The sequence below is a fragment of the Monodelphis domestica genome, chromosome 5 (assembly GCF_027887165.1).
Source record: "Monodelphis domestica isolate mMonDom1 chromosome 5, mMonDom1.pri, whole genome shotgun sequence".
NCBI classification, from domain to species: Eukaryota; Metazoa; Chordata; class Mammalia; order Didelphimorphia; family Didelphidae; genus Monodelphis; species Monodelphis domestica.
The window spans coordinates 146,616,824-146,630,099 of record NC_077231.1 but is presented as its reverse complement, the minus strand read 5'-3'; the positions used below and the strand labels follow the sequence as shown (position 1 = coordinate 146,630,099).

At 35.7% G+C, this 13,276-nt stretch overlaps 1 protein-coding gene across 6 annotated transcripts in view; it reads right to left on the bottom strand.

Annotated features, from left to right (window-relative positions):
- Positions 1-13,276, bottom strand: part of CELF2 (CUGBP Elav-like family member 2) — a 969,858-nt gene that overhangs the window by 470,115 nt on the left and 486,467 nt on the right. For all 6 annotated transcript variants that reach the window (XM_056800816.1, XM_056800818.1, XM_056800805.1 and 3 more), the window contains one exon: positions 8,748-8,783. Coding sequence is in view for 2 of the 6 variants with exons in the window: in XM_056800805.1 (XP_056656783.1) it covers positions 8,748-8,783 (36 nt within the window). In the remaining 4 variants the exon portion in view is untranslated. The remainder of the gene's footprint in view (positions 1-8,747; positions 8,784-13,276) is intronic.

The window sequence follows — 13,276 nt, the reverse complement described above, 5'->3', positions numbered from 1 at the left end:
ATCTGGGAGGAAAGAATAAGAAATCTCTTTAACTTTTCTTCAGTAGAGAGGTAGAAGATTATGGCTTCAGTATATTGGGTAATGGCAAGATGTATTCATGTTTAGCCAAATTATTTTATTTTTTTTTTATGAGAGAGGGTTTTAATAAAGGGAGAACATTGAGATATTATAGTGGAATAAAGAACAAAAGGCATCAATAAAACTTTTTCTTTGTCATTAATGTAAAATTTACTTTATCAGAAAGGTTTTCTTTTGTTCTTATTCTATGGAGGGTTATTATAAAGAAAATTGAAAGAATAGCAGAAAATTTACCCAAACTGCATTGGGATGAATGGCATTAGATGTAAAGAAGAGCTTCAGCTATTAAAGATTGTACCAACTCCGGAATGGATTTCCAAGGGAGTTGGAAGTGTATTGTGGTACAAAGAACTTACTGAGCTGAGAGTGCTGAGACTGATTTCAGCCTCTGCTACTTATTGGTAATGTGACCTTGGGGGAGTCATGTAACATTTCAGAGCCTCAGCATCTTCTTCCATGAAATGTAGATAATAAATCCTTGCAAATACTTGTATCATTAAATTATCATGATAGCTTTGCAACCTTTAATGCATTATACAAACTGTAAGTTATGAACACATTCCCCTTTCTTGGCTATTTTTAGGAAGCCTTTCTTTTTTTAGGAATGTCTGTCTTTCTTGGATTGACTGATAATAGACAAACTAGGTGTCACAGAAGATAGAGTCCATCAGGAAGACCCGAGTTCAAATATAGCCTCAGATACTTACTAGCAATATGAACATGGGCAGATCACTTAATCTTTGATGCCTCAATTTCTCAACTGCAAAAAGGGAACAGTGATAGCACCTATCCTCCCAAAGTTGTTGTGAGAACTAAATGAAATAATATTTATAAAGTGCTTAGCATAATACTGGCATATACAAAATTCTAACTAAATATTTAATCTTTCCCTTCCCTAACAAATTAACCTGTAGAGAGAATTTTTTTTTAAATTTCTGAAGAAATTGGTCTCATTGTCAAGAACAGGAAAGTTAGATTCAGAAAACTATTAATGCCATTTATGGAAATAATATTAGTGAACTGAGCATATATACACATACTACAGTAAAGATACACACATGTCTTTGTCTATATAATTTTCATTAAAAATAAAAAATTCTCATTTATTAAGTATTGATGTATATATATATTTGCTAAATAGGTGGCTAGAAAGTAAAATCACTTCTAATGAATAATGTTTTGTTAGTGACACATTATAAAATGAAAAATGTATTATGAAAAAAAATCAAGGTTACTGGGCACTGGAGGTTTAGATGAGAGAAGAATTGACAGAAGAAAGAGGAGAAAACAAAGGAAGAAATAAGTGCAATCGTACTGAGTTTTATTTGCTTTTAAAGCGAATCTTGATCCTTCCTCTTCCCTCTATTTATTCTCCCATCACCATTGGGTTTTGCTGTTAAAATGCAGCAGAGGAGTCATAATTGATAATAGGTTTCTTGTCATGTGGCTTAGCCATGTGTTTAACCAATTCAGAAAGCCAGCCAGAAAGCATTCAGTGCCTCTGCCACTGATTGTATTTTATTGACTTCAAATTTCCTAATAATTAAGATCAACTAAATTAAATCCTTCATACTGAAATTCTACATCGGATCATCCTTTAATGAAGTATATGCATTTAATGTCATAAAATGAAGTATTTTCTAACAAACCTCTCTGTTCCTCACTCACAGTAATAATACTCCATCTCTAACTTCCATGCCTCTGCACGGGCCATCCCCCCTGCCAGGAATGTATTCCCTCCTTACTTTCACAAAATTCTTTTCTTCCTTTAAGGTTCAGCTCAGATACTATCTGAATGAAATCCTCCCCAATCCCCAAATGCTAGTATCCTCCTTCCTAAATGACCTCACATTTAATTTCTTTGTGCTGAATGTACTTTACCTATTTATTAATTTTTTCATAAAATGTATATATTTTAATACTGGCTGTTCTTCCTCTTCAGAATGGAAACTCCTTGTAAGTGGAGATTCTTTCATTGTTTGTGTTTGTAACCCCCATGCTTAGCACAGTGTAGGCATGTAGTAAACTTATTTGGGATAATTAGGTGGCAAAATAGAGAAAGTGACAGAAGACAGGAAGACTCATCTTCCTGAGTTCAAATCCAAACTCAGACACTTACTAGTTGTATGATGCTGGACAAATCCTTTAACCCTGCCTGCCTCGGTTTCTCATCTGCAAAATGAGCTGCAGAAGGAAATGGCAAACCACTCCAGGATATTTGTTAAGAAAAACCCAAATGGGGTCATGAAAAGTAAGACAAAACTGAAATGATTGAACAACAAGAACAACAACAAATATTTGTCACTTAGTTGATTTGGAACTTTAATATTTATAATAATTACTGGACTCTTTTAAGGCATTTAAATTTCAGGACTATTTATTCTTTACTGAGTTATAATATTAAAATGGAATGAGCATGGTCTTGCTTTTTGAGATCCTGCATTTGTTAAAACAATTCCAACTTGTGTTAATCAGATTTGAGGTACTCTTTTACCTTGCTGTGACTCTAGTTAGGCATCGTTTATACTAAAGCCTCCCCCAATTATCCTAATAAAGTCATCGTTTCCATTCCATTTAGATAATTGAAGTTTCATTTCAATTGAATTAAAACACCTTCTCCTAAACGGTAGAAAAGATTATCAAACATAGAAAGCAATCTTGCAATGCATGCCTTAATGTAAACACATAGAAAAGGCTGACCTGGCCTTTGCTACAAGCAGAAGGAACACAAGGGGTGATAGAGACAATGGGAAATAATCACTTTTTTCAGTTAGCTAAATGGAATGATAACTCCCATTTCCTGATGACTTTAAGAGTAAGAGAATAGCGCTAGTACTTCATGCAGCCAGTTTAAACATTTGTTTTAATCTAGACAAGATCATTGGCTTTAATATTTATAATACAATTACAATGCTTGGTGCATGTTGCTCATATAATCTAATTTTTTTTTCTGGTGACATATTATCACTAGGCTTTAATTTCGGCAATGGCAAGAATTCAAAAACACATTTAGGTTATCATTAGCAATGAAAAACAAACCTGGAGTTCACTCAAGCACTGCATGTACATAGCTCATTTCAGCTTCAAAGTCTTTTTTTACTACCAAGATAAACTCTGCTATTCCATGATTTGCACATTTTTACAGTATATTATCAACTGGTGGCCAGCTAGGTTAAATTAATGCCATGAAAGGCAATTAAAGTAGAAATACTCCACCCCAATGCAATATTTATGAATGGCCTTTCGTGAAATTTCAAGACAGTCAAAGCCAATGAAAACTAGCCCATAAACCTGCTCTAAAACGCCACTTTCTTTCTAGCTACATATCATTAGTAAGCAGTCTCCTGAATGGTGATTTTTCCATTTCTTAGATGCCAGAAGTAAGTACTCCTTTTATGACTAAAAGGATAAAAAGATCTAAGTGTCATCTATCACTAGTCATTAGCCAACCAACAAACAAATCAACTTCAGGTGCTTCATTCTAAATAGAGCCGAAGCATTCCAGGTCTTATATAGAGTAACCAGATGACAGGTTGGAGAAATCCAAATGAGATGGAGAATAGAACAACGGCTTTAAATTCTACAAGATGGTGCAAATGAAACCATTATCAAAAGAAATGTTGTCAGAGGCCAAAAGAGATATTATTCATCATCAAATAATCCAATTGCTTTTGTGTTAGGGTGAAGCAAGGGAACACTTGCAAATGGAGATGCCCTAAACTATCCCCTGAGAAGGGCAGCTGAATGTCTTGGGTTGCTTTTATGCATAAATGAGAAATAATTGTCATATTATTCCTCACATATTTTAGTTATGCATTGAAAGGACAACAGCCACAATAAAGAATTTCTGTGGGAACATTATATATTTTCAAGATGACTCAACATTGAAACATCAAACAATTCTCACAAAAATGATCATCACCAAAATAACACCTGCCAAAGCCAACAAAATAGCCCACAGTCCCTTGAGTATTAAGTGGACCCTGGTGAATCTGAGTTGGTACTTGATATTCATCACATAAAGTCACTTAATAGAATTCAGGGTACCACCCCATATTTTTCAGACAGCTGAGTAATTTTCATCTGCCTGATTACAGCATGGTGTGCGTCTTATCTGGCAGCATGTAGGTGGTCTGATCCTTAGCCAGTCAGTGAAAGTTTGGAAGTCATTCCTCATTTCATTATTTTAAGATTAACTTACCCACCGCAAACATTGGCAGATACATAATTTTCTCTTCCACTGTAAATGAAGAGATGCTTGGATTTTCATGGTGGACTTTTTCCCAAGTTATAAGACAATGTACAAACTCAGTGGGGATATATAAATCAGAACACATGTACAGTTTTAACTCTGAAAACTAGCACATGTTTAAAAATGTTTTGGGAAGCTATCCAAGAAACCAAGACTGATAGGACTTTAAATAGTTGGATTGCAGAGAATATCGTTTGGCAATTTTATTTTTTATGTTATAACTAAGATTATCTTTACCTTTTAAAACATTAATACAATCAAATTAATACAATCAAAAACAAACACAAATCAAATGTGTTTCTATGTTTTAACAGAATAAGATTTGCAGCTTCTCTTTACTTTTAAATTTCAAAGCTCCTAAAGTATCCTTGTTTTCTATTTATCACAAGCACTTGCTCCATTAATTCATTGGTTCATTGGAGAGATAATTTATGTATTTATGGTATATATGGTAGGTGGTGTATTAAGTATGCTGAACTGTACACTAAATTTAAAACAATTTTATTTTTTCTGATTAAATTGGAAGTTCCCTGAGGTCAGGCAACATGTCTTAATGATCTTAATGTATGTTTTCAATACCTAGCATAGTGTTTTGCATACTCAGGAAATGTTTGTTGAATAATAAAATTCTAAATTCCTTTTTGATTTTTGAATTATTATTGAGATATTTTATTGTTTACACAACTTTTGTTTCATTTCCGCTTAATTTTTGTTATATTGAATTTAAAAATATAAACATGAATATTTCCAATAATAACAAACAGAAAAAAAGGATTGTATATAAAACTATGGGTCTAATTATGAACAGCTTGTTATTTTAAAGTATATACTCAATTCAGCACTTAGTTTGAAACTTCTCTTTCTTTTCTGAATTGACTCCTGAATTTTTTTCTGATCTTTTCCATCCATTTAAGAATACTTCATCGAACCCATTTTTTTTTTTGGAATAATTAACAGAGTTTAGCACAATCAAGCAAAGCAAATTCACATGTCAAAAAATGTATGTCTCATTGACTTCTAGTCTATCACTTCTTTGCAGAGTTGAGAAGCAAGCTTCATCAAATGTCCTCTGAAACTGTGGTTGGTTATTTCATTGATCATAATATTTTTTTTCATCCAAAATTTCTTTAGGAGTTTATCTCTTGTTCAGTTTTATTTTCTGAGGTTGGGTTACATTAATCATAGTTTTAAAGCATTTGACAAGTTAGTTTTCTTAATGATGTTGTTGTTGTGTAATTATATTCTTGACTTCTCACCTCACTTTGAAGCAGTTCATACAAATCTTCCCAGATTTCTCTGAATCTGTCCTCTTTGGCATTTCTTCATAGCTCTATAATATTCCCTTATATTCACATAAATGCCATAATTCACTTAACCATTTCTCAATGGATGGACACCCCCTTCGTCTCCATTTCTTTTCCATTACACAAAGCACTGCTATGAATATTTTTGTACATAGAATTATGTCCTCAATTTCTTATCTATTTGGGAGGTAACCCAAAGTGGTGTCACTGGATCAAAGGGCATCTAGAATTCAAATCCCTTTTCAAAGACCCTTTATTGATTATGATTTCTATTGTTTTATCATCAATAAGTTTGTATTTAATGTTTCTGCTTTTCTGGATTTATTTCTAAGGGTATTATGCCATTTAACATAATCATGCCAATTTTCATTGTTTGCCTGAAACTATGACTGTTTTGGTTCCTTTTTAAAAAGTTCTTCTGAACTATATACATTTTGCTTTAGTTCCTCACTTTAAAACTCTGTGGACTATTAAATCTCACACACTGATCCAGGGCAAGTAACTTAGTATCTCCAGACAGCTCCCTAGGACTGTATGTGGATAATACATACTGACCAACATTGTTAGAGAGAGTTTTCCTCACCTAGGAGCTCTCTGTTCTAATCAAATCACACCCTACCTTTTCTCATAAACAACATAGTTTTGGATTCTGCCTACTAATCAATTTTGTTCACTCTTCTATTTTATGGGTGTTTTTATTCTATTCAGATTCACAATTATGATAATTAATTCTAATTCCTCTTTATTGTATCATCTTATACTTTTTCCTCTTTTGGACTCCTCCCAACCTCAATAAAAGAAAAGGATGGTATAAAAGAGGGAACGTAATTAATATTAGTGATCTGTAATGAGAATGATCTCTTTCCACTCAACTGTCACTTCTCATTCCTTCATCCAGAACCCTATCACAAGTTTTTAAACATTTCTTCATTGTTTTAACTCCTTAAGTCTACTTTATCAAGCTCAGAGTAAGGTTCATATAGCTCATTATTCTCTTCCATATTTGAAATACTTTTCTTTTATGTACAACAATTATGAGACATAAAAAATTGTTTTCCTCATTTCTTCCTTAATGTATTCCTTTTTCCTCTCTAAGACAATCAACATATAACAAAATGACTGACCCCCCAAATTTCCTTGATCATCTTACTTAATTTCCTTAAGATTTATGAAAGAGTACTTGTATCTTCTCTCCGTAATAGAATATAAATATTTTATTACTTAGCACCTTCTGATTGCTCAATTACACTTTTAAAATTTCTCTTAACTTGCATGTTTGCAATGAAAAATTTTATTCAGCTTTGTTTTTTCATCAGGAATGTTTGAAAATCCTCTTCTCCATTTAAAATCCATTCCACCTGTGAGATTATGCCTAGTTTTATAGGAGAAGTTGGTCTTAGTTAAAAGCAATTTCTTTCTGTTTAAATTAAAATTCAATTTTATTTTATTTTCAGGTCTACATTCTCTACCATTTTCCTTTCCCCCTCTCCCACTGAGAAAGCAGAAAAACAAAAGGCATCACAAATGTGAATAGTCACACAACACATGTCCTCTCCATAAGAATACCTTAATCTACACCCTGGGTATACCACTTCTCTAAAGGAGGTGGATTTTTGCTTCATTTCTTCCAGCTAATTCTATAATTCTTGTGACCAAACCATTTTTCCCCATCTAAAGCTGTTTTTTAAAATAATTACTTTCTTTTGGGGTTTATCTTGAACATCTCTTGAGCCATAATATTTATTTCTACGTTGATGTCTTTTTCTGTTTACTCATACCTCCAACTTCAGTTTGTGATTTTAGTTTTTGTGCTAGTACCAGGTTTTGCCATCTTGTGCACTCTTGAATGGCATAGTAAGACCCTCTTTGAAATTGATACCAATTTCCTGGGCATCAATTATAGGCTTCCACCACCATTGATGTGTTTGTATTCAGAGTGCTCGAAAGATTCAATGCCCCTGGCCAGAGCTCTGTGGTCAGACATCTGGGTGCTTCTACGCTCCCCTCTTCTAGTCCTCCCCATTCAAGATTCCTCCTGTCCCCATCTAGAACTTGTCTAGTCTAAGCAATGCTATAAGCTATTTGCCAATTCACCTGGGTTTCTATGGGCTTTTATGGAAGGATGATTCTCTTAGTACACAGTTTCTAACTGACTTTTATATAATTCTGGGCTGGATGAAAAAAATTTATTGATGCTTTAAATTTTTTTCTTTATTGTTATTCAATCAAGAACCTTTCAAAAATTATTGTTATATTATTAGCAGGGGCTCTAGGTTCCACTATGACCTCTCACAATGCCATTTTAACCCCAAATCTCTAAATTCTTTTTAATAGCTGTTTAATTACAGTTTAGAGTGTGTTGATCATATCTTATTTAATACATATTAACAATTCATATTTTTTCCTGATGTCACACTACTAGTAGGCATTGATTTCACCTATGGCAAAAATTCAATAACACATTCAGCTTATCAGTGGAATTATATCACAAATTCCTTGGAGGACAGCCAGCATTCTTTCCTAACTCTATAAATACTTGAGCATGGTACCAAAAATATACAAGGAGTAAGAAATAAAGACACACTGGTTTGTAGTTATTGATCTTAGAATAATGAATGTAATATAATATAGTATACTGTGATATAATAAATAATTCTGTGCTTTTTTTTGAAAAATAAATTCATATATATACATATATAAACAACTACAAGGTATTACCAGAAAAATAAGGGGATTAGATATTATAAACCACACCGAGGTACATAAGAACAAAGATTTAGAGCTGAAAAGGAACCTTAAAAATAATCTCATCTATCTTTCTTATTCTACCTATGAGCAAGTTGAAATAATCAGAAAGATCAATATGTTGCAAAGAGAATAAGTAGTTTTGATAGTTTTGAATTGAGTGACTTGAATTGTTAATTTATGTTTGTGTATGCATAAATATATATAAATATATGTACACATACATACTGTAGACATTTACTTAACATCCAATGTGAATATCTTTATATTATTCATTACACATCATAACTCCTACCAAGAGTCCATTCCCTTTCTGTATGTATCAAAAGTTGAGTATACATTTTGGCAGAAACAAATAACTAGCTTACCTTGATAATGTTCCGGTTAACTCTGTAGCAGTCGCTCTATAAAAGACAGGGAAAAACAAGTGGTCAAAGGATGCAAACATATAGTTTTTAGAGACAGAAATACAGAGGGTCACCAATGACCTGAAAAACCAAGATCATCATCAACCACAGAGATTAAAATGAAAATATCCCTGAATTAGGACTTCACAGAAATCAAATGAAGAAAGATGGAAAGGCCAAATTTGAACTCAGGTCTTCTTGACTCTCAATCCAGGCCTCTATTCTCTTGACCACCAGCCTGACTTCATTATTATACACCACTGCCTTTCCCTGGGTTTTTATTTGATCAAAGCTTTCTGGTGTTACTTAAATAAAATACACAATGGAAAGTCTGTATGCCTTTGTGCTCGCTGCCCCTGCAGCGGCATCTTTTACATGCAGCCTCTCCTCTTAGGTGCTAGTGTCTCCTCTATAATTTACTTTCTGTTCATTTTGCCTAACTTCAGCTATGTCCATGTTTTCTCTTCTGGAGAAGAGCAATAGTAGATAGTGACCTGGCGGGCTCAAGTGCGGTAATACAGTCTAAGGGAGGTTCTTAGGGTTTGGGGTTTGCTTTGTTCCCAGCACAGTGTTATTCTTTGCTGTGACATGTGCCAGCACACAGGGATTTTAACGCCACACCATCAGAGACACCACCAGTGAAATTCAGAAGTGTGCCCTATCACAAAGTTTGGGAGCCAGCATTTAAGTCACTTTACCCTGCTATTAGAATTAGCTTTATTGTGAATTTCTATTACTGATGAAAGCATAGATCTAGATCAAAAGGAAAATTATATATATATATAAAATATATGTGTTATAGGTACATGTTTTATACATACATTTTATACATAATAACACATAATATATATGTACAGATATTTATAATATATGTGCATAGTATAGGTATATATATATATACATATATATTAGCTATTAACATTTTAGCTTATCAAAAAGGAAAAAAAAACCACAAAAGCATATAATTTATAACATCACCATCTGTGATAACAAAAAGCTAGGGATAGAACATAAGCCCATATACCATACTCTATTCAGTTTGGCTGAACAAATTGTGGTATGTGAATATAATGGAATAATACTGCCCCTTAAGGAATAACAAATATGAAGAATTTAGAGAAACGTGGAAAGGAATGCATGGAATCATTCAGAAAGAAAAAGCAAAGTGAAAAACAATGGATGTAATTGTTATAATTATGTAAATAAAGATAATAAAAACCAGGATTTGGGCTAAATTTAATGGATCCTGTTTATATCAGAATGAGATATATATTTTTGGACATGGTCAATTCCCACACCCTCCCCCCCAACTATAAGGGTGTTTTGTTTTGTTTCTTATTTTTAATAGGGCAGGGAAAAAGTAGAAGGGAGAGAGAAAATACATGTTTGCCTAGTGGGAAAAAAAAGTTCCCCCCCCCAAAATAAAGGGAAAGCATGCATTCTTACTTCCTGTTAACATTCCATAAACCACAAAAAGCAAAATGGAATGCTATTAATTTTTTTTCAAGTAAGTGAAATTTGTGGGAGTTTGGGTGTTTGTTGGGAGTTGCTCCATATGTGAAACAGAATGAATCTTTTAAGACAATAAAATATAAGGCAAAAGATAATTATTTAATAGATTTAAAAGTATGGCCTCATGACCTACTAGATTAAAGACCTGGCCTTGGAATCAGGAAGATCAGTGGCCTCTCAATGCATCTGCCAACCTGAAACTTAAGTTTCAGAGGAGGGACTAATGCATTTCTGGGATTCATCTCCAGGGGCTCCTTTTACTGATAACATCACGAGGTAGAGAAAATAGGATTGAATACTTGTGCAGACTATATATTGGACATAGAGTTGGAGATGAATTTAAACATATATGTATGTATAAATACATGTATATTTATATGATTAATTAGATTCCACAAATATTTTAAAATGCTATCTTTTAGGAAATATTTTAAAAATATACTGTTTTATTCTAGGACTCAACTAGGTTTAAAGAATGTCCACTGAGAATGTGCACTATAAAGAAACAAGCAGGAGAAAATTTTAAAAGCCAACACCCTTTGGATATTTTTCAGTATCCAACACCACCACACATGTTCTCTTTCAAAGAAACATTCAAAGATCTTGCTCACCAGGGAGGATTTCTTCATGTTTATAGCTATTGTCACCTGTAATTTATGAAGTTATAGCTTCATCACAAAATCTAAATCCTTTTTTGTAGTGGCACCGTTTGCCCATTTCATTGCTATAACTTCCTAACACCAGTAATTACAGAAGTCTGTTTCTGATGATTCAAATTCAGAAATTAAAGGTTCAATATCACATTAATAAAAAATGACCATGTACAGATTTCAGAAAGAACTTGAGAAGGTTTCATGTTTGTTTTTTTAATTTCTTTGTTTCTTTGTTTTTTACTCTTACTTTCAGTCTTTTTTAAGGTAGCCATTTATTTTTTTATTTTTTAAATATATAACATAATATGTACTATAACACTAACATATATGATTTATTGTAAATATCTAATAAATTATAATAATCATGCTTATCCAAGGGACACAAATTCTCACATTAGTTCTGTCCAAAATTCTAGGTCTCATTCTGTTTTTTCTTCTCCTTCCCATCCCTGCAAGGAGGCAGGCACTATAATATTGGTGGTACACATATTACCAGGTAACACGCATTTCCCTGTTTGTCATGTTTGAAACAAGACAAAGGGGAAAGAGGGGTAAGGGCTAGGTAATGGGGCTTGTGACTTGCCCAGGGCCACTCCGCTGGGAAGTGTCTGAGGCTCCACCCAAGCCCAGGCCCTCGTGACCCCAGCCCCAGCTCTGTCTCCACTCTGGTACCGAGTTTGTGGGTGCTGTGCCCGGGGTTTCACGTTCATCCAGAGAGCCTTCTCCCTGGTGGATCCAGGGTCTGCGGGAAGAGTTAAAGCCAGCGGAGGAGAAGACGGGGCAGGCAGGCGGGCTAAAGGCTCTCTGGGGGAGAGGGAAGACCCGTCCCGCGTCTTGCCGGTTCTAAAGGAGACCCCATTAGAAATGAAGAGGTGGAAGGGGAGCTCTCCGTCCGGGGTAAGATCCAGATGCGGCCCTGCATGGCTGCCCTGACCCTCACAGGTCTCTGCTGCCCTCTGACTCCTGCCCATTCGCCCTGCCTTCTCACTTCAGACAGATTCTTCAGAACTTTTTTTATCGCTGTCGGGCCATCCTCTGACTCTTCCTGCGAAGTCTTTGGCTGTCTTTAAAGGCAAGATGGGATTAGAGGCTCTGGGTTCACACCCTCATTCTTTGACTCACTAAGTGGCTTAGAACAAGTCAGCTAAATTTCTCTGGGTCGCGATTTCCCTCTGGAAAACGGAGGAAGTGGCTCTGATGACTTCTGACTTTCCCTATGAGGGGCTGGATGGTAAAGCGAGGCGGATGTGCCTCCATGGTGAGAACACTGGGCTAGAGCCCGGAAGCCCGACTTCCTAGCTGTGGCAAATCCCTCCGGAAAAAAAGGATCCACCGGAGCAGGAAATGACAAACCTCTCCGGTATCCTTGCCCAGAAAGCCTCATGGATTACTGCGGACTCTGGAGTCGGGAAGAACCAAAGGTGACTGAATGGCGGAACAAGCCAACGGCAAAGTGAAGAGATAGAAGATTAGCCTGGGAGCCAGGAAGAACAGGCTTCAGATCCCACTTCAGACACTTCTGAGATCCCCACAAAGATAGTGAATTCTTCTGGGCCTTGGGTTGGTCTGTAAAATGGCGGGTTTGGACTAGATGGCCTCTGAGGTACCTGTTAGCTCCACATTATGATCCTGTGATACTAGGCCTTCATCGTGCCTAGTACAGTGCTGGAGATGAATACATTAAGAGCAGTTTGAAGTGCTTGTTATATGCTAGCTGAGTGGCGCAATGGAGAGAGCACCAGGCCCAGAGTCAGGAGTCCAAATCCTGGACTAGCTGGGTGACTCGGGGCAAATCACTTCAGTCTGTCTCAGTTTCCTCATCTGTCAAATGAGCTGGAAAAGGAAAAGGCAAACTATTCCGGTGTCTTTGCCAAGAAAACCCCAAATGGGGTCACGAAGAGTCAGATATGACTGGAAACAAGGGCCATTGGGCAGGCAGTATGCTAAATAGTTCCTGTCTTTAGGAAGCTCTTAGTCTAATGGGGGAAGACACTATCTAAAGGGAAACTCTAGTTGGAAGGGGGCGGGGCCAGAGGAGCCTGGAGGGCTGACTTCGGGAGGGTGGCATTTGAAATCCGAGGACAGTTGTTGGCCATGTCCTTTCCGAGAATAGTAGACCTGATTTTATTATTCCCAGAGTGAGAGCTGGAAAGCCAGAGATGGGAAGCCATGTGGAGGTTGTAGATGGAGTTATCTTCATAGCCTGGAGAGGGCTGGGGAGAAGCAATGGTAGGGGCTAGTCTGAAAATCCACCAGGCAGAAGCCCAAAGTCCCTGAGGGGGGACACGATAAGGGTCAAAGGAAGAGCATGGGTGACAAGAATAT